Consider the following 27,924-nt stretch of genomic DNA (forward strand, 5'->3'; position numbering starts at 1 on the left):
ACCATCTTCCCTTGTTACCTTTGATTTAGCACCAAGTAATTCACGGCTACATTTTTCTGTCTCCACTAATAATTTCTGATTCTGTAACAGTAACTTCCTGTTAGCCTCTTTCACATTTCTTACTTCTGCTGACTCATTGTTGACCTTTTGATGACCCTCAATTAAGCTGTAGCTGAGTCTTTCATCTTTAGATGTATACTAAACACAAAATATTCTTTATAATGACTAAGGTTTTAATATTTTGCACAAACAAGTTGAAATAATAGGCGGGTTAGGCTGTTGTTTTGGATGTATGTTTCTTTCAAACCGGGCCCACCATCATTAGAAATAAGGAAGAAATTCAAAGAATTTACATTTTCATTTTAATCAGTGAACCCAAACATCAAACTTGAGTATTTCTCAACTTCCCATAAGCTTAATTTGGAATACCCTATATACAATGATGGATGAATAAAATTAAATGTTAGAATTTTCTAAAACTGGATCAGGTTTAATTTCATTTTAATTGATTAACAGTTACAACCTGTACCTGGTAATTGTCAAAAGAAAATTTGCAAGTAGTACATTGTAGTCAGAATATACAAATCATTTTTGATGAAACATGATCTTATCTACCTTAGTAAATTATTCAGTGAAAGCTTACTCTACAAATATTTATATTTCAATATTTTATTGTCAGAAGCTGAAATGGGACCATTAAAAGATTGATTCTTGTCGTCTTCATCTTTAAAAGCTAAATAAATGCAGTGGAAATATATTAATGATTGTTGCATATATAATTCTGATATTCTGATATTCCACCTCTATTTTCTGTTCTGTTTTATGCAGATCATTTTTTAAAGACAAGAGACACTCGGTACTGAATGCTAGTCTTACATGTAGCTGGTCCAACAATGTGAAAAATATGTGATGCAACTACATGTATTCATGCAAATTAAGTTGGTTCCTTACTTTTGACCTCATCTTCTAAGCTACATGTACATCATGTACATACCTTTGGTTTACTAGGAGTACTGGATAAAGGATTGACTCTTTCAAAGCCAGCATAAGAAGATTCAGGCAGTGTAGCTAATCCAGATGCTATACTGTCTCTGTCATCTGGTCTATTATCTGGGTACTGCAGTAGCTCCTCCATGGTCAATGGAAATAGTCTGTCTGGGTGACTTGCTACTGTACTTATACTTTCAACATCATCATCCTCACTTTTAAAAAAAATATATAAAACTAATAACCTTTTAATGATTTAATCGATGTAATTCAGATTCAAGTTTGAGACCCCCATATGTACATAATATGAAAAAGTTGACCTTACCAATAATATGGAAATTTATGGTCATTTTTATAATTTATTTTCATAACAGTTTTGCATACCATAATTATTTAAATGATATAACTTTATTCAATGAATACAATAACTTAATTATCAAGTTTGTATATGAAACTAGTGTTTCAGATGATACTTAGCTGCCAATTTTATTATGGAGCTGAATCAACATGGGACTGATCATCTTCTGACATATATTTTTTAGCCAGATTGGTTTGGGGACCTGATACCATTAGAATTAGCCTCATGCATTTTCATGCTAAATAGCAACATTAAGTAATTTTCCTGTGATCTATTGTTTTTCCTCTTTGATCTATACAAATTCGTCAATTTTGCCAAAATCTCATGCATTTTCTGCCCAAAACTTGACAGAACAGATTTTTTATTTTTGCAATTGTGAGTAAGTTGCATCAACAATGTATGTTGGTTTCCCCCAACATGTGAAACTTAGAAAGGACAAGCAGGCAGGAACAACTTAAATTATATATATCTTATTTTATTTTTTTGTGAAAAATCAGTTTTGTCTACAGAGAATGTTATTAACCATTAAACCTGTAATTAATGTTTGTTTCACATTCTTTAATGTGGTACAATCTATGTGAAACTGAAATAGTCATATACAGATCATAATTGAGCAATGTTGAAACACTTTAAAGGAAAATCAGATAATTATAAAAGCATCATTGATAATTGTCAATAGAAACTCTTTTTTTTTCATCCATTCTTCAAAAAAAAAAAAAAGAGAAGAAAAAAATTGACCCGGCAGGGTTAGGGGAAATCAACATTATTTTTGAGTGGCCCTACTAGTACAAATGTAGTACTACTAGTGTGTTAGTCCAAATATTATTAAGCCTAGCAAGGCTATTTTTTTTCTCTGGGAATAGACTTGCTTGACGTCATAATTATTAAATATAAAATGTAAATATAAAATATGTATCTCTTATCATTGAGAAAATATGTTGGTTTTGTGTGTTTGTTTGTTTGTTTATTTTTGTATTTGTATTTTATTTGTATTTTGTAAATGTCGGCTAGTATCATTTCTGTATAGGAATTTACACCAATATAATTATTTGATTTGATTATTTGAACTACTACTACTAGTACATGTACTAACTGAAATTATGTTTATATTTATAAAATATTTAAAACAAACTGGTATAAACAAGTAAATAACCAATTTTTTTTATTCACTTACTCAAATCTATTTTTCTCTCTATTTTCTATTTTTGAAAGCTTCTTCAAATTTCTCTCTGTTTCTAACAGACGCTTGCGAAGGTCATGCACATTGTGCATCAATAGTGCTTGTGGTTCAAAGCTATCCATTATATTCTTCTTATTCAAGCTTAGTGAAGAAGTTCTTACATTTTGTTTGTAATTTCGGTATAATTCATAAAACACATGGCGGGTATTGTCATTGTTGACATTTACAAAACAGGCCGAAACATGCACCTCTACAAATTAAATTGCATGTTGAATAGAAACTTATCCCTTTGAAACGTTGGAGGTTTGTTAGCTGCTTGTTGTTTAGTATGCTGTTTGGTAAAGTTATAACCAATTTCTACGTTTTCACACCACTTGCATAAACTTCACATTGATTTAAATAATTCTAAATTCGCGTTTTTCGCCGATTGGCGACCAAAACAATCTTCAAAATTCTTGTCAATGAAACGTTTACGATAAGCAACTTTTTACATATTGTTACAAGCGTCAAAATGAACGGGGAAAATCTGAAACCCAACATTTATTTAAACACATACCAGCCCAAAAACCCCTCATTTGGCACGTTGACGTAGCATGGGTATTGATAGACCCATTTAGTTTCTTAATTCTGATTTGTATAAACGACCTCACAGCCCGTTAATCCATTCGGAAAGAGTATCTCCGTCTTCCTTCTCGCGCTTAGACCATTGCCTGGCATAATCCTCGACTGAATCCATCAGTATTTTGAAGTTGTATTTCCAATTGATGGATTTAGGCTCACGATATTTTGGACCTTTGGATACTGACACATTTCTCTTGGGAATGTTATTGACAATGTTGAGGTCACCAGTAATAACGTGGCCAGCCGGATTATATGTGAATTGGGAACTAGCACAAGTGCAATCAGGAGGTTTAGACTTGAAGTCGTCGATATTGAAATCCTGCAAAACGTATTTGTAATTGAAAAATTTAGTTGCAATTAATTGGTTTAGGTATACATAAGAAATGATTGGTACACTGATCTTTGTAATAAGGAGGTATTTTCGACTGAACTTATTTATGATAAGTTGACGCCATCGAGACCTTTGTTGACAAAGGAAAGATTGAGAAAAAAATCTTTTCTCTTTTTCATCTTTTCCAATGCGAACTGGTTTGAAAAGTCTGTGACTTGTTTCAATATCCGAAATGATAGCTGTAAGTTTGTATTGGTTTGAATGAGGGTTTGTAATAGTGGTTTCCAAACATAAATTGAACAGAAAATGAAGGTTTGAAATGAATAAAGTTTCGTGCGAATGTGATGAATACTTAACGGCTTTTGTATACATGGCAGCAAGTCATTAATAGAGACATCATGCAGAGTAGGTGATGTATTATGACGATGATCATGACTGCGTCTACGTCGAGGAGAAGAGTTGAAAATATTCATCACATTCACCGAACTACACGAAGGACTAGATATAATACCTATACCATCAATTTTGAAAAACTCATTGCAACCATATGGTGTCACAGTTCCCAATAGTCTAATCCAGTAGTCGTCTTTTTGACTACGGAGAGGCGTTGCAAGATGAGGATTGTTAGTCCTGTGGTATATTTTTTTAATAATTTGAACTTTCATAGAAATGATGGTGTGACCAGGCTAATTAAAATGCTGGTAAAGAATTTCCTTTGCATTTAGGTTAATATTTGATCTATGTCCGCACATACGATTGTTCATTTCACCGACGTATATCAATCCGCAAAGGTTACACTCTAATCCGTAGACGACATTTATAGATAGATTTACAATTGAGATCATCGTAACTTCTGGTAAAATAAGACTTCTTATTTAAATTGCTAGTGAATTGAGCATCTGTTATTAAAATCTCACAAGTCTTTAGGCTCACATTTCGAAATGCGACAGTGTTGTCAGCCAGAGTCATCAAAATCCAAAATGTCAATAAGGAGAACTGAACATGTCTGTGTTTGTGTATTATTGCTATTGTAACCAGTATGATGATCTGAATGAGTCATGTTTGAGATATTTGCATTTGTCATGTCTGGTGATGAGGGAACACCTGCCGTATCAGACGACACCGTGTCCATGGAGACGTCTGTTTCGGACCTTTTTATACCGGGGCAGTCTGGGCGACGTCCGAGCCAGTATCCTGTTGATCACATTTACAAAAAAAATAGTTCTCCACACTTCAAGCTACTCGTTTAGTCATGCGAAAATATGGAGCACTAACATTTTGTATTTTATATACATACATATTAGACCGTTGGTTTTCCCGTTTAAATGGTTTTACACTAGTAATTTTTGGGCCCTTTATAGCTAGTTGTTCGATGTGAGCCAATGCTCCGTGTCGAAGGCCGTACATTGACCTATAATGGTTTACTTTTATAAATTGTTATTTGGATGGAGAGTTGTCTCATTGGCAATCACACCACATCTTCCTATATCTATGTATGCTTTTACATAGTCTCATAATTTATCTGTGTAGCTGGGAAGGTTTTTTTTAAAGGAAATTACTTAGAATTATCATTGTATCAAAAAATGTGTGACACTCAAATAAAATAGATTTACTATTATATTACTAACTGTATTATAATATTTTATTCGTAAGCAATGTAACTTACAGAATATAAATATTACAAATATTCAATTACATCAGTGAAATAACAGAAAGATTTTGAAAGCAGAGAACCCTGAGCATCTTATACTCGCCATGATTTATCAGATGACAATCCCAATACTAAAATAAGGCTTACGCATAGTTATATACTTTAATTCAGTCACGGACCCGCGATATCACGGGTGTGTTCTAGTATCCATAAAACAGGACAGCAGAGTATGATAAAATATAACACATATAATAGTTATATAAAACACATGTTGTGTTAGGCTCTGATCCTGTTCATAACGTTATAGTATGTATTAGTTTTCTGTTTTGCTTTTTCCAATCATATTGTGTTGTAAAATGATGCCCTTTATGGGTTCTTGATTAGATTAATAAAAATTCTTATCTTATTAAGCATTTATAAATGAATTTAATTACGTGTCTTCTCGGCCAGAAATAAATACTTCCCTAAATTGTTAAGTTCCTTTACAGTATGAATAGATAGCAGGTGCATGAGTTTAAAATTCGATGGTTTTCTCCAATAATATGGTTTTATAAATTTCTTTCGAAGATCGTTATACTATTCACATACTAAAATAAAATGTTATTCATCTTCAATTACTTGTTTATCAAACATATTATAAAGTCTCAGATGTCTCTCAATATTATAAAATCTACCCGTTTTCTATGTTCAAACAATGAGCAGATATGCGGTATTTACAAATAAATGGTTTATAAATATAATTTACAGCATGATCTAAATACAACTGTAACATGTTGGGGTCAAATACATATCTATACAACATACATTTTGGCGAATCTTCAAAAAATGAGTCCATTTCACTATGAAAGCTATACCCTTTACTACATCTTTGAATTCTATTAAAAACAAATCCACATTTTGAACACCCTGATGTAACCATACATCCTGGAACCCATACATGTATAACATGTCTCTAATCCAACAGGCCAAGTTATATTTGTCGTTTGGTTTTATATTGCATCTATCGAGCATTTCTTCATAAGGCAGCAACCATTTGATTTTCTGGGGGGGGCTATGGTTTTTTTTCTGTGCAAACTTTTTTTTTCGCCTTCGGCGAAGAACAATCTATTTTTTTAGCGACAAACCGAAGACAATTTTTTTCTTTCAATTTTAGCATTACATATAGTGGCAGCTGAGGGTGAAACAAACAATTTTTTTTACTCAGGGTCCAAAACAAATTATTTTTTTCACCAAAACCGGGAAACAAACTTTTTTTTCCAAAAAAAACCATAGCCCCCCCCAGAAAATCAAATGGTTGCTGCCTAACAGCATTTAAGAATACAGATATCAGTACATATGTAATATTTTAACATTCGACAATATCTTTCTATAAACATAGGGTATCGTCCCAACTCACAAGAAACCATATAATTAACAGAAGAAGCTTTCACCTTTAATATACGTTTTAAGAATTTCATTTTAACTTGTTCTATATATATCGTTGTAGAAGGGTCTAAAAACAGCACAAACAACATTTTCCAAAAGACCAAAAAAGTGAAAAAGTATATTTAAACAAAACGCATTTGACTAACAGGTCGAACAACTGATGTTCTTTAACCCTGCTGACTGCCATTGGCGATTGCCAAATAAAATTGACCACAAGATGTAACAAAATGGATCTTAATACAAATTTAATACTAAACAGATAAAAATTAATTATATGAAAAAGACATCACATTTATGATTCCCCCAAACTTAACAACTATAATTCAAAATACTTGCTACATACGTGTCAAACAATGACAGCATAATTTCAAAATTAAAACAGTCATCCTGCAATTTACTAGATTAACTGTAAATTGACTTCTGGGATTGTTGAGAAGTTCACAGTTGGTCTAGTTCTTTGCTTAAATCTGCTAATTTTGAGATAGATTTGCATTTAATGGGTTAGACTTTGATAGGAATAAAGACAAATAAGTTATTTATTGCATTATTGAGATTGATTTATCAAATACCAAACATCTTTGTTTGTTTTTATCCAATATCGCCAACTTAGCCATTTAAGGGGAGATAACTCAAATGATTAAACTTTTTATAAATGTATGGTTTTGTCCCTTTATAGCTAGTTGTTCGGTGTGATCCAAGCTCCGTGTTGAAGGTCGTGGCATTGACCTATAATGGTTTACTTTTATAAATTGTTATTTGGCACTCATACCACATCTTCCTGTTTCTATGATAGAGTAATCTTCAATGTCGTTGAAATTTTTAATTTTTATTTTTTTTATTAAAACTTATCCTTTCATTTGTTACTCCAACATTTTTACTCAGAAAAAAGTTGTTTTTATACTAACAAGCTATACAAATTTGCGGCGATTTTGCACGACTTCTATATAATAACATACAGATACATGTAGCACGTACTTAAACAGTAAAGTCCCGATTGAATCAAGGATTTGTATTGTAGTCTAACTATTCAAATGTTTGATTAAATGAAAATTCCATCATCTAATGGCAAGATGTAAAAGTGAGTGACGGTTACATAACAGTCATAATCATACTGTCTTATATAAAATTTCACGTACTACAAATCGTCATTCTATTCATCTTTTTATTTTTATTTATTTTGAAGAGGATTTCAATATTCCGAGTCTAAGGTGCTAAAAATAAAATTTCCTGTTCAAAATACTGCGAATTTCCGCAGCAAATCCTTGTCCGCAGTGACCAACTCTTTTAAGCCTTAAATCAGTTGAACACATAAAAAAGTTAATCAAGGTAAAATTGCTAAGCGTAGATTGTGCGATCAATTCAGAAGTTTTAATTATTTCATTCACGCACGTTACGAATATTTGAAGATTCATTGAAAAGAACAGCAGTTATTGCAATTTGAATAAATCGACACTTGTCTGGTTTGTCTATTCAGGTCCGCGTTCAGGTTTTTAGTAAAACCCTTACGAACTTCCTTTTCCGGCTGTAGAAAGCCCTAAAACCGAAGCTATCTGAAAACTAGGAAAATAAATCCTAGATATCCCTAAAAATGGTGAGAATTGAAACATGGCAGTATCACAAATTACAAATTAAACGTCCGTTCTTTCATTTTTTAGGCGCACATCAACCCGATGATAGTGAAATCTTATGATATTTACAGATTCTCAACGAACGTTCGCCTACACTCTACAAAATGCACGTGTACGTTAAACATGTTTATGTTGTGAAGCAGTTACACAAACAATTAATGGTCCAGTACCAGTTTCTTTATAGATTTGTCCGATATGCTTAGATATTTTTCAACAAATTCCAAAACTTTTGAATCGGTCCCGTTAAAAAGGGGGATACTAAGTCAGAGACGACACGTTCCAAAGGGGGATACCAAGTTCAAGATGACATTCATTAATATAACAAGTGCAGAAAATCGTATACTAAACATTACCAGGGGCGGATGCAGGAATTTTCGAAAGGGGGGGTGCTAACCCAGGGCAAAGGGGGGGAGCAAAACATATGTCCCGATACAAATGCATTGATCGGCAAAAATAAAGGGGGGGTGCGCACCCCCGGAACCCCCCCCTGGATCCGCCACTGATTACTGTGAAAGTGTTTAGTTTAGCTGCGGAACCGTAGCTCTTAGGTCCTTGTGTTATTTTTTGACTATTTGCGGACCATATAGAGCTAAGGATTTTTCCCTATTTTAAAACGTTCGGAATTGTGACCCAGGTTCAGGTCGCACTTATTTCCTAAATACTTATTGTTTGTAATCCATGCAAAGCTTGTCAATATAAATAGTTCGTTTCGTTAGACATTTTTCTAGTATGACGACACGTACCTATAATTATTCAAACATAAAATTTATGTTTGAATATTCATTTCCTTAACACTATAATCCAATTATTCCCATTTGTATACATTCTCCGCTTATTTTGTTTGGCCATATTGAATCTGGTAGAGATGTTACGAAAAATAAGAAAAGGTTACTCTGATAGGAAAACACGTGTTTGTTTGTTTACATTGACTTTAACTTTAATTTCATGACTTTTTGAATAAAACACCTTTTAATTTAAGTAAAATACTATCGGAAATAATAATTCTTCCCAGCAATTTAAATATTTCTTATGAATTTATATTGTAAAGCCTTAAAACAACTCGCTTCGTAATAAGTAACTAAACCAACACGTATTTTCCTATAAGAGTTATCTTTTCTTGTTTTTCGCAGGCGTTCCTCACCTCCAACCTAGGAGATCGAGGGTATTTGAGTTATCTTTTCTCGTTTTTTGTGACTTCACTACGAGATTCAATATGGCCGAACAAATAGTCGGGAGAATGTATACGAATGGGAATAATTGGATAATAGTGTTAAGGAAATAAATATTCAAACATAAATAGGTACGTCATATCCTAGAAAAATGTCTTAACGAAACAAACTATTTATTAATAATGAATGACCTTACAAAAGCAACATTGAAAGGATATCAAAGAGAAATATGTAGTATTGAATTTTTAATATTTTGTGATTTCAGGGGTTTGTGAAAGTAGTGAAGAATAAGGCATACTTTAAAAGGTTTCAAGTAAAGTATAGGAGGAGGCAAGGTAAGATTAACAGCTAGAAGAAAAGGTTTGATAGTGGAAGTAAACAAAATTGTCTATCATAGATCTAGAAAAAGAAAGAGTTATAACTTTATGCATGGCCTCTGGCATAAAACTTTCTCTTTTCTTTATTTTATTTCTCAAATAGATTTTCAAATTTCTGATGTCAGCTGTTCAAAGTTGATTTCATAAATAAGGCATGTTCCCTCGACTTTGGACAATTTATTGTTGTTTTTTTCCTAAATAAAAATTGCAATTTAACTAAATTTCAAACTTTGATTTTAATATGCTTCAGTCATGTCAGTGATGGGATGGATACATTTAGTTTCAGGTCCTGGTGAAGTCATCAATAAGTAAATTTCCATAAATTCTAGATTTTTGTTTGTTAAATTCAATGCCATCACTTTGAAAAAATTCAATCAGATATAAACTGGGGGGTTCACCAAAAAGTCTTTTATTCCATCTCTTCCTCTTCTGCACTTGAGAAATTGTTTCTCCCTAGAATTTGTAGTTTAATGCATAGAAATCTTGTATAGGTATGTAATATGTTGGTATGTATATAATAACTCTCTGTTTGTCTTTTTAGAGGGTAGGACAGATTACTATGCCAGGAAACGCCTTATTATTCAAGAAAAAAACAAATACAACACTCCAAAGTACAGAATGATTGTTCGATTTACCAACAAGGATATCATCTGTCAGGTAAGACGGAATTAGTAATTCAGATTTTATTGAGTTTTATATCTAATTTCCAGCTGATATGTTTCAGGTTTGTGATTCAGTCAGTTAGAGGGGTACCACATGTGATAGGTAAAAAAAAATTCATATGTGGTTATATTAAGCATTGGCATATCTCAATTCTGCAGAAAAGTATTTGATCCTCCACATGTAATTCTTTCATTGAATTTGAATGTTTTGTATTACTTGCACTATTTTTTTTGTATTGTCCAAATGTTTTAACTTTTTTTGTGACACTTTATTTAAAATAATTAGTAAACATTTGAAAACTTTTTTTATCCTTTCTCAATATGGAGGAAGTTGCATTGTGGCAAATATTTACATTGTCAGGTATTGTAAGTAGAGGTTTTCATAACCACTTGTCCTTGTTATTTTTCAGATAGCGTACGCAAGAATTGAGGGAGATTACATTATATGTGCAGCATATGCTCATGAGCTCCCCCGATATGGCGTCAAGGTTGGGTTGACTAACTATGCAGCAGCATATTGTACAGGACTCTTGCTGGCCAGAAGAGTAGGTAGAACTTAATCTCATGCTGGTCTTAATGACAACATTACATGTTATGCAGTGAATACACCCTTGTTCTATCAAATGATCAGATCCAAATGCAAGAGTCTTTAAGTTATATCATTGAGAGAAAAATATCAAGTATTATTTGTTGTATTATCTTATTGTGTATGAATGGTAGAGGTATGATATGTGTATATATTTAAATGTCCACTACTAATTTAAATAAAAAAAATCGGTTTTCCTCATTCAATATTTACGAAACTCATACACAATGCTAAGAACTTAAAACTTGTGACAGAGTTTAAATTTTTGCAGTGAGTTATCTACCGATCAAGAGTTGTGCCCCTTTTAAACTTGGAAAATTGCAAAGCTTGAGCAGGGACACTCCTGTTCTCAGACACAACTTCTTTAAATAAAGTTGATTCAGGACTCAAAATAACCAAAAAGAATTATTTGCTCTTACGCTGTGACTTGTCTGTTTTCTCCAATAAGTGATTCTGCTACAATTGGAAACAAGAAAACCAGCAATTAGATACTAGAAAAATGGGCAACACTTTTATTTACAGTAAAAAATTTAAATAATTTGCTGATTTTGTCAAATAACATTACTGGCATTGCCACATTTGGATAGTTACTATGAAGACCATATGATTTAAACATGCTAGTATTTTTATAACCAAATAATATTTTTGGTTCCCTGCCCACTTAACTTCTCGGAACCCTCTTAGCCAAATGGAAAGTATTCTACAAAATATCCTCATTTGCTTTTAATTAAAACGCCATCAAACTCTTGCCAGTTAATGACTAATTTGGAGTCAGTTATAAATTCAGATAAGTGATACATTATTATGTCAACATAAATTATTCTTTTCTGATAATATGTTAAAGATTGTTTTGTTTCTTTTAGCTTTTGAAACAACTGAAGCTTGATGAAATCTATCAAGGTCAAACAAAAATCGATGGTGACGAGTTCAGCAATGAAGATGTTGATGGCCAGCCAGGTGCATTTAGGTGTTACTTAGATGTTGGTCTCTTCAGAACCACAACTGGAGCCCGAGTGTTTGGAGCCATGAAGGGAGCTGTTGATGGTGGTCTTGACATACCTCACAGGTAGGTTCAAATCTCTCAAGTCATTTTTAAAAGAGTCTCCATTTTAAAGTTGACTTGTTACACAGATGAGTATATCTGTGTCAACAGTTTATAGCTTGATTGATATCAATGCCTTTAGTTTCAAAAGCAAAGGATTTAAAAATACATCTGGTTGGCACAAATTATCTTTAGATACCCTGATGTATTAAGATACCAGAGTGAGAGGTACTGCCTTGCAACTTAGTTCAAGAAAAAATTCAAGTTAGATTCCAAATTTGGTCATGAAAATTAATTTCTTCTTTTTCCAATACTTATAACCACGAAACTCAGATCAAGTATAATTTGGGTAGCCTAACTTTTACCGTTCTTCTGTTATGTCCCTTTCTAACTTTAAGTGATATGCAAGTGGGGGGGCATCACATCATATGTGTCCCATGGACGCATTCCCCATTTGTTTTAATTTTTATACGACCGCAAAAAAAAATTTGCGTCGTATAATGCTATCGTCGTCGTCCGAAGACACATTTTGTTTGCGGACAATAACTTTAGTTTTAGTCAGTAAATCTCTATAAATTTTTACCAGAAGGTTCAGTACCACTAAAGGAAAGTTAAGATTTATTTTGGGGGTTATGGTCCCAATAGTTTAGGAATTAGGGGTCAAAAAGGGGGCCCAAATTAAGCATTTTTGTAGTTTTCAAACAATAACTTGTGTTTAAGTGTATGAATATCTCTGAAATTATACTACAAGTTTCCATAACATGAAGGGATGGTAAGTATTGAGTTTGGGGGTTTCGGTTCAAAATGTTTTGGAATAAGGGGCAAAAAAGGGGGAAAACTAGGTTTTTCTGGTTAATGGAAAATTAAGACAATTTAAAAGCAGTGTAAGGGAGGTAATTCAAAATTTCTAATATACAATGTTGGGTATTTTCGGATTTACTTCCCTCACACTTCTTGTAAATTATGTATAAATAAATGTCAGGTTTTTAAATAATTGCAAAAAAAGGGGGGGGGGGGTAGTAGTTTTCAATTTTTTTCTCTCCAAATTTCTCAAAATTCTCCATTTTTAAAAAAGTTTGAAGAAGAAATCTTTAATTGCACAATATTGGACAATAGATTTGTAAGATCTTGACATTTGATTTGTGTCAGAAACCCATATGTCAAAAATTTGATCACAATCCAAATTCAGAGCTGTATCAAGCTTGAATGTTGAGTCCATACTTGCCCCAACTATTCAGGGTTCGACCTTTTCGATCGTATAAAGCTGCGTCCTGCAGAGCACCTGGTTACATTCTGAATTTGTAAACTTTCATTGTTTGTTATGAGACTTGGACAAAGGCTGATCTTCAAGACCAGGAATTCAGTGGCCTAAAAAAATTATTGAATTTATTTTGAAATTCTAAATTTTACTGATAAATTGACTTTGATTTATTACTCATCTTTACACTTTTTCACTGACAGCAGCAATCACAGGATTATGGGGGGAAAACCTTACCGATGTTTAGATACAAAAATGCAAATTTTTCATCAGTTTTCTTTTTATGTGAGAGATGGGATACTAAAAGAAAAAAATATTTGCCACAATCTCTCAATTGTAGTATCTGCTTGGACTTCTAACTGCATACTACATCCCTTGCCAATCTCAATGTTTTTAGCTCACTTCCGAAGGAACTGTGAGCTTTAGCCATCCCTTGGCGTGCGTCATCGTCGTCTGTCTGGTGTAAACTATTTCAAACATCTTCTCCTCTGAAACTATGAACCAATTCCAACCAAACTTAAGCTGAATGATCCTTAGGGTATCTAGAATAAAGTTTGTGCTTTTATTTTCTGTTTCGTAAAAATACATGGCCGCCATGGCTAAAAATAGAACATAGGGGTAAAATGTAGTTTTTGTCTTATATCTCAAAAACCAAAGCAGTTAGAGTAAATCTGACATAGGGATAAAGTGTTCATAAGTGAACGTTCTATCAGCCCTGAAATTTCCAGACGAATTTAATAACCCATTATTGGGTTGCTGCCACTAAATTGGTAATTTTAAGGAAATTTTGTAGTTTTTGGTTATCTAAATAGTATTAATGATAAAGATAAACTGTAGACAGCAAATATGTTCAGCAAAGTCAAATCTTCATATAAGTTTTTATGACCAAAATTGTCAATCGACCCCTTAAAGAGTTATTGCCCTTTAAGGACAATTTTACACAATTTATTTATCATGTTTTCTAACTCTAAACAATCTTCTTTTCTGAAAACCACTCAATCAAACTTAAGCTGAATGATCCTTAGGGTGTCTAGAATAAAGTTTGTGTTTTATTTACTGTTCTGTCAAAAAACATGGCCACCATGTCTAAAAATAGAACATAGGGGTAAAATGTAGTTTTTGGTTTATATTTCAAAAAACAAAGCAGTTAGAGCAAATCTGGCATGTGGTAAAAGTGGTCATAAGGTAAAGTTCTATCAGCCCTGAAATTTTCAGATGAATTATTAATATACATTCTACAATGAAATTGGACTCTTAAACTCTTAAACGAAAGATAAATGCCAAAAAATCAAGGTGAGCAATTTAGGCTCTTCAGAGCCTCTTGTTTCATTACTGATTACATCTGTTGCAGTCTTTTATATGCTCTACTCCACCCAAGCTGTTTAGTGTAGATATCTTGGACTAAAACAGAGCTAAATAAATAACATCTTTCCTTTTCCGTGGAAATCTTATGATTATCATGGCAGATAAGATGTAACAGTATTTATATTGGTATAGCCACTAAATTCTTCCAATTATTTTTATTTAAAGACCTGTAAAAAAGGTGCTAACGAAAAAAAATCAGTCTAAAAATAAGCCTTGCATGGAAATTTAAAATTAAAAAATCTAGAATAGGAAAGATCTTTCAATCAAATATAAAAAGGTAAAAAGATACAGACTATCTTTATTCAAGAACTCGTATATTAGATGTCGGAGTCGGAAAACCAAATGAATAAGGGACGACATCAAAAGATCGATGTAGGATAAAAAACTTAAATCAAATAGTTTGGGGGTGGGGGGTCAACATTGCTGCAAGTTTTGTTAATCTAAAATCGATTTTACATATATCCCTATTGGTCAACCAATTTTTCCCAAATTAAGTTAAGAGGGGGGGTGTGGGGGTCAGTGAAAAAACTATGTGAATTAAGTTTTTATACGACCGCAAAATTTGAAAAAAATTTCGTCGTATATTGCTATCACGTTGGCGTCGTCGTCGTCGTCGTCCGAATACTTTTAGTTTTCGCACTCTAACTTTAGTAAAAGTGAATGGAAATCTATGAAATTTTAACACAAGGTTTATGACCACAAAAGGAAGGTTGGTATTGATTTTGGGAGTTTTGGTCCCAACATTTTAGGAATTAGGGGCCAGAAAGGGCCCAAATAAGCATTTTCTTGGTTTTCGCACTATAACTTTAGTTTAAGTTAATAGAAATCTATGAAATTTTGACACAAGGTTTATGACCACAAAAGAACGGTTGGGATTGATTTTGGGAGTTTTGGTTTCAACAGTTTAGGAATTAGGGGCCAAAAAAGGGCCCAAATAAGCATTATTCTTGGTTTACGCACAATAACTTTAGTTTAAGTAAATAGAAATCAATGAAATTTAAACACAATGTTAATGACTACAAAAGGAAGGTTGGTATTGATTTTGGGAGTTTAAGTCCCAACAGTTTAGGAATTAGGGGCCAAAAAGGGACCCAAATAAGCATTTTTCTTGGTTTTCGCACCATAACGTTAGTATAAGTAAATAGAAATCTATGAAATTTAAACACAAGGTTTATGACCATAAAAGGAAGGTTGGTATTGATTTTGGGAGTTTTGGTCCCAACCGAATAATGGGCCCAAAGGGTCCAAAATTAAACTTTGTTTGATTTCATCAAAATTGAATAATTGGGGTTCTTTGATATGCCGAATCTAACTGTCATGACTGTGTATGTAGATTCTTAACTTTTGGTTCCGTTTTCAAGTTGGTCTACATTAAGGTCCAAAGGGTCCAAAATTAAACTTAGTTTGATTTTGACAAAAAATGAATCAGTTAGGTTCTTTGATATGCTGAATCTAAAAATGTACTTAGATTCTTGATTATTGGCCCAGTTTTCAAGTTGGTCCAAATCGGGGTCCAAAATTAAACTTTGTTTGATTTCATCAAAGATTGAATAAATGGGGTTCTTTGATATACCAAATCTAACTGTGTATGTAAATTCTTCATTTTTGGTCCTGTTTTCAAATTGGTCTACACTAAAGTCCAAAGGGTCCAAAATTAAACTTGGTCTGATTTTAACAAAAATTGAAATCTTGGGGTTCTTTGATATGCTGAATCCAAAAATGTACTTAGATTTTTTATTATGGGCCCAGTTTTCAAGTTGGTCCAAATCAGGATCTAAAATTATTATATTAAGTATTGTGCAATAGCAAGTCTTTTCAATTGCACAGTATTGCGCAATGGCAAGAAATATCTAATTGCACAATATTGTGAAATAGCAAATTTTTTTTAATTAGAGTTATCTTTCTTTGTCCAGAATAGTAAGCAAGAAATATCTAATTGCAAAATATTGTGCAATAGCAAGATTTTTTTTTAATTGGAGTTATCTTTCTTTGTCCAGAATCAACTTAAATCTTTGTTATATACAATATACAATGTATATTCACTTTTTACTACCAACTGATAAATCAAAATAATCTTTACCATTCAGTGATAACAAGCAGTTTTTTTACATCTTAATATTTTATGATGTATTTAAATGAGTAGTTATTGTTGCAAACTCCATTAGAAATTTTAATTGAGATTAGTTTTGGAATAAGGGAAAGGGGGATGTGATTAAAAAAATTGGGTTAAATTTTTCTCATTTCAGATTTCATAAATAAAAAGAAAATTTTTTCAAATATTTTTTTTGAGAGGATTAATATTCAACAGCATAGTGAATTGCTCAAAGGCAAAACAAAAATTTTAAGTTCATTAGACCACATTCAGTCTGTGTCAGAAAACTATGCTGTGTCAACTATTTAATCACAATCCAAATTAAGAGCTGATTCCAGCTTGAATGTTGTGTCCATACTTGAACCAACCGTTCAGGCATGCTGGTTCAGGGTTCAACCTCTGCGGTCGTATAAAGCTGTGCCCTGCGGAGCATCTGGTTTTATTTGATTTCATCAAAAATTGAATTCTTGGGGTTCTTTGATATGCTGAATCTAACCATGTATTTAGATTTTGGATATTGGACCATAATAGGTAATGTCCAATTTAAAGTTTTTAAGTTTAAGTTGTTAGACCACATTCATTATGTGTCAGAAACCTGTGTTGTGTCAACTATTTAATCACAATCCAAATTCAGAGCTGTATCAAGCTTGAATGTTGTGTCCATACTTTCCCAATGTTCAGGATTTGAACTCTGTGGTCGTATAAAACTGAGCCCTGTGGAGCATCTGGTTGGTTATTATCTTGAATATTATTTTAGAAAGAGATAAACTAAAAACAGCAATAATGTTCAGCAAAGTAAGATCTACAAATAAGTCATCATGACCAAAATGATCAGTTGACCCCTTAAGGAGTTATTGCCCTTTATAATAATTTTTTTAACAATTTTTCATCAATTTTTATACGACCGCAAATTTTGAAAAAATTTTCGTCGTATATTGCTATCACGTCGGCGTCGTCGGCGTCGTCGTCCGGCGTCCGAATACTTTTAGTTTTCGCACTCTAACTTTAGTAAAAGTGAATGGAAATCTATGAAATTTTTACACAAGGTTTATGACCACAAAAGGAAGGTTGGTATTGATTTTGGGAGTTTTGGTCCCAACATTTTAGGAATTAGGGGCCAAAAAGGGCCCAAATAAGCATTTTCTTGGTTTTCGCACTATAACTTTAGTTTAAGTTAATAGAAATCTATGAAATTTTGACACAAGGTTTATGACCACAAAAGAACGGTTGGGATTGATTTTGGGAGTTTTGGTCTCAACAGTTTAGGAATTAGGGGCCAAAAAAGGGCCCAAATAAGCATTATTCTTGGTTTTCGCACAATAACATTAGTTTAAGTAAATAGAAATCAATGAAATTTAAACACAATGTTAATGACTACAAAAGGAAGGTTGGTATTGATTTTGGGAGTTTAGGTCCCAACAGTTTAGGAATTAGGGGCCAAAAAGGGACCCAAATAAGCATTTTTCTTGGTTTTCGCACCATAACGTTAGTATAAGTAAATAGAAATCTATGAAATTTAAACACAAGGTTTATGACCATAAAAGAAAGGTTGGGTTTGATTTTGGGAGTTTTGGTCCCAACATAATAAGGGGCCCAAAGGGTCCAAAATTAAACTTTTGTTTGATTTCATCAAAATTGAATAATTGGGGTTCTTTGATATGCTGAATCTAACTGTCATGACTGTGTATGTAGATTCTTAACTTTTGGTCCCGTTTTCAAATTGGTCTACATTAAGGTCCAAAGGGTCCAAAATTAAACTTAGTTTGATTTTGACAAAAAATGAATCAGTTAGGTTCTTTGATATGCTGAATCTAAAAATGTACTTAGATTCTTGATTATTGGCCCAGTTTTCAAGTTGGTCCAAATCGGGGTCCAAAATTAAACTTTGTTTGATTTCATCAAAAATTGAATAAATGGGGTTCTTTGATATACCAAATCTAACTGTGTATGTAGATTCTTCATTTTTGGTCCTGTTTTCAAATTGGTCTACACTAAAGTCCAAAGGGTCCAAAATTAAACTTAGTCTGATTTTAACAAAAATTGAAATCTTGAAGTTCTTTGATATGCTGAATCCAAAAATGTACTTAGATTTTTTATTATGGGCCCAGTTTTCAAGTTGGTCCAAATCAGGATCTAAAATTATTATATTAAGTATTGTGCAATAGCAAGTCTTTTCAATTGCACAGTATTGCGCAATGGCAAGAAATATCTAATTGCACAATATTGTGAAATATCAATTTTTTTTTTAATTAGAGTTATCTTTCTTTGTCCAGAATAGTAAGCAAGAAATATCTAATTGCAAAATATTGTGCAATAGCAAGATTTTTTTTTAATTGGAGTTATCTTTCTTTGTCCAGAATCAACTTAAATCTTTGTTATATACAATATACAATGTATATTCACTTTTTACTACCAACTGATAAATTAAAATAATCTTTACCATTCAGTGATAACAAGCAGTTTTTTTACATCTTAATATTTTATGATGTATTTAAATGAGTAGTTATTGTTGCAAACTCCATTAGAAATTTTAATTGAGATTAGTTTTGGAATAAGGGAAAGGGGGATGTGATTAAAAAAATTGGGTTCAATTTTTCTCATTTGAAATTTCATAAATAAAAAAGAAAATTTCTTCAAACATTTTTTTGAGAGGATTAATATTCAACAGCATAGTGAATTGCTCTAAGAGAAACAAAAATTTTAAGTTCATTAGAACACATTCATTCTGTGTCAGAAACCTATGCTGTGTCAACTATTTAATCACAATCCAAATTTAGAGCTGAATCCAGCTTGAATGTTGTGTCCATACTTGCCCTAACCGTTCAGGGTTCAACCTCTGCGGTCGTATAAAGCTACGCCCTGCGGAGCATCTGGTTGTAATCTTTTACAAAAATCTTTTCCTCTGAATCTACTAGGCCAAATTAAACCATACTTGGCCACAATCATCATTGAGGATTCCAGTTTAAAAAATGTGTCCGGTGACCCAGCAAACCAACCAAGATGGCTGCCATGGCTTAAAATAGAATATAGGGGTAAAATGTAGATTTTGGCTTTTAACTCTGAAACCAGAGCATTTAGAGCAAATCAGACATGGGGTTAACTTGTTCATCAAGTCATGTCAGTCAGTTAACTGCTAGTAGTCTGTTGTTATTTAAGTATTATTGTCATTTTGTTTATTTTCTTTGGTTACATCTTCTGACATCAGACTCGGACTTCTCTTGAACTTAATTTTAAATGTGTGTATTGTTATACGTTTTCTTTTCTACATTGGATAGAGGTATAGGGGGAGGGTTGAGATATCACAAACATGTTAAACCCCGCTGCATTTTTGTGCTTGTCCCAAGTCAGGAGCCTCTGGCCTTTGTTAGTCTTGTATTATTTTAATTTTAGTTTCTTGTGTACAATTTGGAAATTAGTATGGCGTACATTATCACTAAACTAGTATATATTTGTTATGGGGCCTGCTGAAGGACGCCTCCGGGTGCGGGAATTTCTCGCTACATTGAAGACCTGTTGGTGACCTGCTGTTGTTTTTTCTATGGTCTGGTTGTTGTCTCTTTGACACATTCCCCATTTTCATTCTCAATTTTATTTTATGATCTATCTGCCCTGAAATTTTCAGATGAATCGGACAACCCGTTGTTGAGTTGCTGCCCCTGAATTGGTAATTTTTAAGGAAGTTTTGTCGTTTTTGGTTATTATCTTGAATATTATTATACGACCGCAAAAATTGAAAATTTTTTGGTCGTATATTGGTATCACGTTGGCGTCGTCGTCGTCCGAATACTTTTAGTTTTCGCACTCTAACTTTAGTGAAAGTGAATAGAAAATCTATGAAATTTTGACACAAGGTTTATGACCACAAAAGGAAGGTTGGGATTGATTTTGGGAGTTTTAGTTCAAACAGTTCAGGAATTCGGGGCCAAAAAGGGGCCCCAAGTAAGCATTATTCTTGGTTTTCACACCATAACTTTAGTATAAGTAAATAGAAATCTATGAAATTTAAACACAAGGTTTATGACCACTAAAGGAAGTTTGGGTTTGATTTTGGGAGTTTTGGTCCCAACAGTTTAGGAATAAAGGGCCCAAAGGGTCCAACAGTGAATTTTGTTTGATTTCATCAAAAATTGAATAATTGGGGTTCTTAGATATGCGGAATCTAACTGTGTATGTAGATTCTTAATTTTTGGTCCCGTTTTCAAATTGGTCTACATTAAGGTCCAAAGGGTCCAAAATTAAACTTAGTTTGATTTTAACAAAAATTGAATCCTTGGGGTTCTTTGATATGCTGAATCTAAAAATGTACTTAGATTTTTGATTATTGGCCCAGTTTTCAAGTTGGTCCAAATCGGGGTCCAAAATTAAACTTTGTTTGATTTCATCAAAAATTGAATGATTGGGGTTCTTTGATATGCCAAATCTAACTGTGTATGTAGATTCTTAATTTTAGTCCCATTTTCAAATTGGTCCAAAGGGCCCAAAATTAAACTAAGTTTGATTTTAACAAAAATTGAATTATTGGGCTTTTTTGATATGTTGAATCTAAACATGTACTTAGATTTTTGATTATGGGCCCAGTTTTCAAGTTGGTTCAAATCAGGATCCAAAATTATTATATTAAGTATTGTGCAATAGCAAGAAATTTTCAATTGCACAGTATTCAGCAATAGCAAGAAATCTCTAATTGCACAGTATTGTGCAATAGCAAGAAATTTTCAATTGCACAGTATTGTGCAATAGCAAGAAATCTTCAATTGCACAGTATTGTGCAATAGCAAATATTTTCAATTGCGCAATAGCAAGAAATATCTAATTGCACAATATTGTCCAATAAAAAGAAATTTTCAATTGATTGGAGTTATCTTTCTTTGTCCAGAAAAGTAGTTGAATCAACTTAAATCATTGTTTTATACAATATACAATGTATATTCACTTTTACTACCAACTGATAAATTAAAACAATCTTTACCATTCAGTGATAACAAACACCTTTTGTTACATTTTAATATTTTATGATGTATTTAAATGAGTAGTTATTGTTGCAAACTCCATTAGAAATTTGAATTGAGATCAGTTTTGGAAAAAAAGGAAAGTGGGATGTGAAAAAAAGGGGGGGGGTAAATTATTCTCATTTCAGATTTCATAAATAAAAAGAAAATTTCTTCAAACATTTTTTTGAGAGGATTAATATTCAATAGCATAGTGAATTGCTCAAAGGCAAAAAAAAATATTTTAAGTTCATTAGACCACATTCATTCTGTGTCCGAAACCTATGCTGTGTCAACTATTTAATCACAATCCAAATTTAGAGCTGATTCCAGCTTGAATGTTGTGTCCATACTTGCCCCAACTGTTCAGGGTTCAACCTCTGAGGTCGTATAAAGCTGCGCCCTGCGGAGCATCTGGTTATAGATAGAGATAAACTGTAAACAGTAAACAGCAATAATGTTCAGCAAAGTAAGATCTACAAATAAGTCAACATGACAAAAATGGTCATTTGACCCTTTAAGGAGTTATTGCCCTTTACAGTCAATTTTTAACAATTTTGTAAATTTTTGTAAATTTAAACAAAATATTTTCCTCTGTTACTAATGGGCCAAGTTCATTATAGATAGAGATAATTGTAAGTAGCAAGAATGTTCAGTTAAGTAAGATCTACAAACACATCACCATCACCAAAACAATCCATCTGTGTCTTGTTTAATATGCACATAGACCAAGGTGAGGGACACAGGCTCTTTAGAGCCTCTAGTTGTTGAAATTTTGAAAAAATGGTATAAAAATATATGAATTGGTGTGGACTACAAAATCCCCTTTTAATAACACATTTATTTTGAGTATCTTTGTGAACATCAAATGGACAAACAATCTGTTGTTAAAATTTGAACTGCACTCCTACTCTTCTATATTAATGTTAAAAGTTAATACATGCAACCTTATCTCATTTTGAAATCTTGTATGGTATGATTCTAGCAACAAGAGATTCCCTGGATATGATGGAAGTGAATTCAAGGCTGATGTCCATAAAGACCATATCTTTGGAAAGCATGTTTCAGACTACATGAAACAATTAGAGGAAGAAGATGATGATGCTTACAAGAGGCAGTTCTCTCAATTCATCAAGAATGGCATCAAACCAGATACAGTAAGTGGATATGTGGGAGATATCTTTTATCAATTGGATGTATTTAAATGAATTTTTAAAAGGCTTGGGCCAACATTAAAAATATCTTGTTTCCCCTCCCTGACTGAGGTTATCAGGGTATGGGTAGGTAGGTAGGCAAATTATTTTATTTTATTTCTTGATATAATTTTTCTATATAGAATTTTTACAAAATTCAACAGGTAAGATAAGTAAAAAAAAGTGGGGTATTCCCTGTATTCAGTGTACACCCCAGTTTTCTGGTGTTAAAACAGTATTCAGGGACCTCCTTTTTATACGACCGCAAAAATTTTAATTTTTTGGTCGTATATTGCTATCACGTTGGCGTCTGCGTCGTTGTCGTCGTCGTCTGCGTCGTCGTCCGAATACTTTTAGTTTTCGCACTCTAACTTTAGTAAAAGTGAATAGAAATCAATGAAATTTTAACACAAGGTTTATGACCACAAAAGGAAGGTTGGGATTGATTTTGGGAGTTTTGGTCCCAACATTTTAGGAATTAGGGGCCAAAAAGGGCCCAAATAAGCATTTTCTTGGTTTTCGCACAATAACTTTAGTATAAGTAAATAGAAATCAATGAAATTTTAACACAAGGTTTATGACCACAAAAGGAAGGTTGGGATTGATTTTTGGAGTTGAGGTCACAATAGTTTATGAATTAGGGGCCAAAAAGGGGCCCAAATAAGCATTATTTTTGGTTTTTGCACCATAACTTTAGTATAAGTAAATAGAAATCTATGAAATTTAAACACAAGGTTTATGACCATAAAAGGAAGGTTGGGTTTGATTTTGGGAGTTTTGGTCCTAACAGTTCAGGAATAAGGGGCCCAAAGGGTCCAAAATTGAACTTTGTGTGATTTCATCAAAAATTAAATAATTGGGGTTCTTTGATATGCCGAATCTAACTATGTATGTAGATTCTTAATTTTTGGTCCCGTTTTCAAATTGGTCTACATTAAGGTCCAAAGGGTCCAAAATTAAACTTAGTTTGATTTTAACAAAAATTGAATCCTTGGGGTTTTTTGATATGCTGAATTTAAAAATGTACTTAGATTTTTAATTATTGGCCTAGTTTTCAAGTTGGTCCAAATGGGGGTCCAAAATTAAACTTTGTTTGATTTCATCAAAAATTGAATAAATGGGTTCTTTGATATTCCAAATCTAAATGTGTATGTAGATTCTTGATTTTTGGTCCAGTTTTCAAATTGGTCTACATTAAGGTCCGAAGGGTCCAAAATTAAACTAAGTTTGATTTTAACAAAAATTAAATTCTTGGGCTTATTTGATATGCTTTATCTAAATATGTACTTTGATTTTTGATTATGGGCCCAGTTTTCAAGTTGGTCCAAATCAGGATTCCATATCAAGTATTGTGCAATAGCAAGAAATTTTCAATTGCACAGTATTGCACAATAGCAAGAAATATCTAATTGCACAATATTGTGCAATAGCAATTAATTTTCAATTGGAGTTATCTTTCTTTGTATAGAATAGTAGTTGATAATATATGTTGGAAATTTGCCAGACATGACTATGATGTCATTTTCTATTTTTATTTGCCAATAACTTTATGTAAATAACTTCATTGGAAATTTGCCAATATAAAATGTTGCTGATGAAGCTTTTTTTCCTTATCTTATCTAAAATGTTTTTAGATAATGTATGTTGGACATTTGCCAGACATGACTATGATGTCATTTTCTATTTTTATTTGCCAATAACTTTATGTAAATAACTTCATTGGAAATTTGCCAATATAAAATGTTGCTGATGAAGTTTTTTTTATTGTTTTATACAATAAACAATGTATATTCACTTTTACTACCAACCAATCTTTACCATTCAGTGATAACAAGCACTTTATTTTACATTTTAATATTTTATGATGTATTTAAAAGAGTAGTTATTGTTGCAAACTCCATTAGAAATTTGAATTGATATCAGTTTTGGAAAAACGGAAACCGGTGATGTGAAAAAAAAAGGGGGGGTTTTAAATTTTTCTCATTTCAGATTTCATAAATAAAAAGAAAATTTCTTCAAACATTTTTTTGAGAGGATAAATATTCAACAGCATAGTGAATTGCTCAAAGGCAAAAAAAAACTTTAGTTCATTAGACCACATTCATTCTGTGTCAGAAACCTATGCTGTGTCAACTATTTAATTTTAGATTTAAAAAAGTTTGAAGAAGAAATCTTTAATTGATTTGTAAAATCTTGACATTTGTTTTGTGTAAAAAAAAACCATGTAATGTCAAAAATTTGATCACAATCCAAATTCAGAGCTGTATCACGCTTGAATGTTTTGTCCATACTTGCCCCAACTGTTCAGGGTTCGACCTCTGCGGTCGTATAAAGCTGCGCCCTGCGGAGCACCTGGTTCCTATTCATTTTATGGTATGAAATCTACAAAAGCACACATTCTTCATGTGATAACAATGTTTAATGAAAGCAAGTGTTTAATTAGTTAAAAATCAAGCTTATTTCAAGTCTAATTTGATGCATGTTAATGACTTGGGAATTAAAATGCAATGAATAAAAATTTTCAATAGAAGTGAACATAATCCAGTTATGTTCAGTTACACCTGGATCATGCAGCTTGGTCAATTAATTCCTAAACAAAAGATTTGTATGTTTTTTCGAGTTCTAGAAAAAAACAAGGCTTCCCTTATTCATGTTTTGTTGTTCCTAGAATACTTTGAGTATTTACAAATTCAACTGATGCAGTTATAAGGGTCTTATAACGTAAAACGTGCCCTTTTGTAAATTTCATGCCATAAATTGAAAAATAAAATTCCATGCCATAAATTGAAAAATAAAGACACATTTAAACTGGTCTTGTTTACACCAGAAAGCAGGGAATTCACGTATCCAACATTTTCTGACTTGTGCCCAACCTGTTCGAAGTCAATGACAAAGTAGATTGATTTCAAAGCATGATTCTGACCATTTTTACTCAAAGATTTTATCCTTTAAACAGGAACAGAGGTAAAATACAAAGCCAATCAAGGTGCACTCAGTGGGTTGAAAGATGCTTCAGATTTTTTATTTTCAAATATCACCCTTGCACACAACACAAATCGTTTGGCAAGGAATTATGTTTGTTTTCCTTGATTCCGAATCATATAGACGCTTCAATACAAAAATGCCTTTATTTAAAACGCTTGTTGACTACAGCATCGGAAAGGTATGACAAAAAACCAACACACGTTTACTACAGCATAGGAAAGATATCACCAAGAACCAACATAGCAAAAAAAAAATTTGGACAAGAGTGGCCAATAAATTTTTTCGAGTCGCTGCGATTTTACCGGGTCGGTAGGGGGAGGGGAAACAAACAATATTTTATTTTTGGCCTTGTATACTGTCCAGAATCAATTTTAAGGGAGACTGCTATTTAGGTGTTCTTAATCTTCTTGACAATTGTTCCCTAAATCTCGCTCAAAGGTTAGATCCCATACTGTTGAGCACAAACACAATGAGTTCATACTTCTGAAGAAGTGTCCTTTGTTGGATTAATGACCTTACAGGTACATGATAAGTGTTTGATTGCCATCAGTTGGTCATCTTGGATTTCAGATTATAATTCAAATACTGAATAGTGGACTGCAATCTTTCTTAGATATGGATACATTTGTATATGTTGACATATAAAGAATATGTATTGTGATATTTCTCACAAATATAACTGTAAAGCAGAGTATCACTTTTCACATAAGTGATTTAGATGGTTATTGAAATTTTAAACAAATAATTGAGATTATGAGATTCTCACTTTATTAAGTTAATAATAGTCAAGTTCAGGGAGAGAATAAGAAGGTAAACTGATTTTTCAAGATATTTATTTTATGAAATTTTTATTCAAATGCTTAATACTATTTCCTATTATTTGTGAAATTAATAAGCATATGAAGTAAAATTTCACAAATAACAAACCCTTGTACAATTGTGAATTTCATGGATGCTGTAATAATGCCATCATGCAATGAATCTATCAGCTTTACGTTTCTCTTTTTGGTTGAGGTAGTTTTTGATGAAGTTCAGTCGAATCCACTTGAAATTTATAAGTACACATGTTCCCTATGATATGATCTTTCTAATTTTAATTAGAGTTTTGACCCCAATTTCATTTATAAAATGATACTGGGATTGGGACATCCATGTACTATGAACACATTCTTGTTTTAAAAAGTAAGGAGGAGTAAAAAAAAATATTTGTTCTCTTATCTTTTGGTTGAGACTTTGTACAGTATTGATCTTTGATTTACTAGGTAATGAACGGGCACATAAAGCTTTGTAATTAAACAGCAGAACTTGTATTGGTTATCTTCTTAAATATTAAAGTTTATTATGTTTCTATAACAGGTAGAGACTATGTACAAGAAAGGTCATGCTGCAATAAGATCCAATCCTGAGGCTAAAGCTAAAGTATCTAAAGAGGTTCCAAAGAAGAGGTAAGTCCTAACATGGCCAATAAGAATACATACAGTACTTAACTCTAACCATTGTTAATGACAAGCTGGTTTATAGCAACACAGACTTTCATTGAGAATTACCTCATCAAATATCACCACAACACAAACAATACAAACACAAATTGAGTGTCGATAGAAATTTATTCCTCAAGAACCATTGGGTTTGTTTCACTGTGTAAATTAACTATGATGATTCTGGTATAATGCAAATATGACACTGAAAGGATTATAAAGTGTGAAGTTATAAAGATTTAAAACAATAGCCTAAGCCAAACCCAAATGCATATAAATATCACAAAATATTTCCCATTTGTCCAAATATTATTGATGTAATACATTATTATTATATTATTTCAGATGGAATCGATCAAAGATGGCAAGCCTACAGAGGAAAGACAGAGTTAAGCAGAAAAAGGCGGCATTCTTAAAGAAAATACAAGAGGATGAATAAAGACTGTGCTAAATAAAACAATCTGTCCTACCTAATTTATTTTTACTTATTTTATATATTTGTTCAATTGCTGACAAAATGGTGTTGTAGTGGTGTAAGTAGTTCATCT

General features: G+C 32.4%; 2 protein-coding genes across 2 annotated transcripts in view; one reads left to right on the top strand and one right to left on the bottom strand.

Annotated features, from left to right (window-relative positions):
- LOC143064531 (uncharacterized) overlaps positions 1–2,975 on the bottom strand; it is a 45,253-nt gene extending 42,278 nt beyond the window's left edge. The window contains exons 1-3 of the mRNA XM_076237417.1: positions 2,520–2,975; positions 995–1,202; positions 19–198 (exon numbers count right to left, since the gene is read on the bottom strand). Of these exons, the coding sequence (XP_076093532.1) occupies positions 19–198; positions 995–1,202; positions 2,520–2,647 (516 nt within the window). The 5' untranslated portion in view covers positions 2,648–2,975. The remainder of the gene's footprint in view (positions 1–18; positions 199–994; positions 1,203–2,519) is intronic.
- A 5,041-nt stretch (positions 2,976–8,016) lies between these two features.
- Positions 8,017–27,850, top strand: LOC143064536 (large ribosomal subunit protein uL18-like). The gene is made up of 8 exons (XM_076237423.1): positions 8,017–8,144; positions 9,616–9,685; positions 10,269–10,384; positions 10,800–10,934; positions 11,839–12,041; positions 22,706–22,877; positions 27,255–27,343; positions 27,722–27,850. The coding sequence occupies exons 1-8, from the start codon at positions 8,142–8,144 to the stop codon at positions 27,813–27,815; spliced, it is 882 nt and encodes a 293-aa protein (XP_076093538.1). The 5' UTR covers positions 8,017–8,141; the 3' UTR covers positions 27,816–27,850.
- Positions 27,851–27,924: the final 74 nt, after the last annotated feature.

Source organism: Mytilus galloprovincialis, chromosome 2 (genome assembly GCF_965363235.1).
Source record: "Mytilus galloprovincialis chromosome 2, xbMytGall1.hap1.1, whole genome shotgun sequence".
Lineage (NCBI taxonomy): Eukaryota > Metazoa > Mollusca > Bivalvia > Mytilida > Mytilidae > Mytilus > Mytilus galloprovincialis.

Bases quoted from the DNA above. Each gene is read 5' to 3' on its own strand.
- LOC143064536 (XM_076237423.1), top strand. The intron at 9,686-10,268 runs GTAAGATTAACA...TTGTCTTTTTAG, and splicing joins AAAGTATAGGAGGAGGCAAG to AGGGTAGGACAGATTACTAT. The intron at 12,042-22,705 runs GTAGGTTCAAAT...GTATGATTCTAG, and splicing joins GGTCTTGACATACCTCACAG to CAACAAGAGATTCCCTGGAT.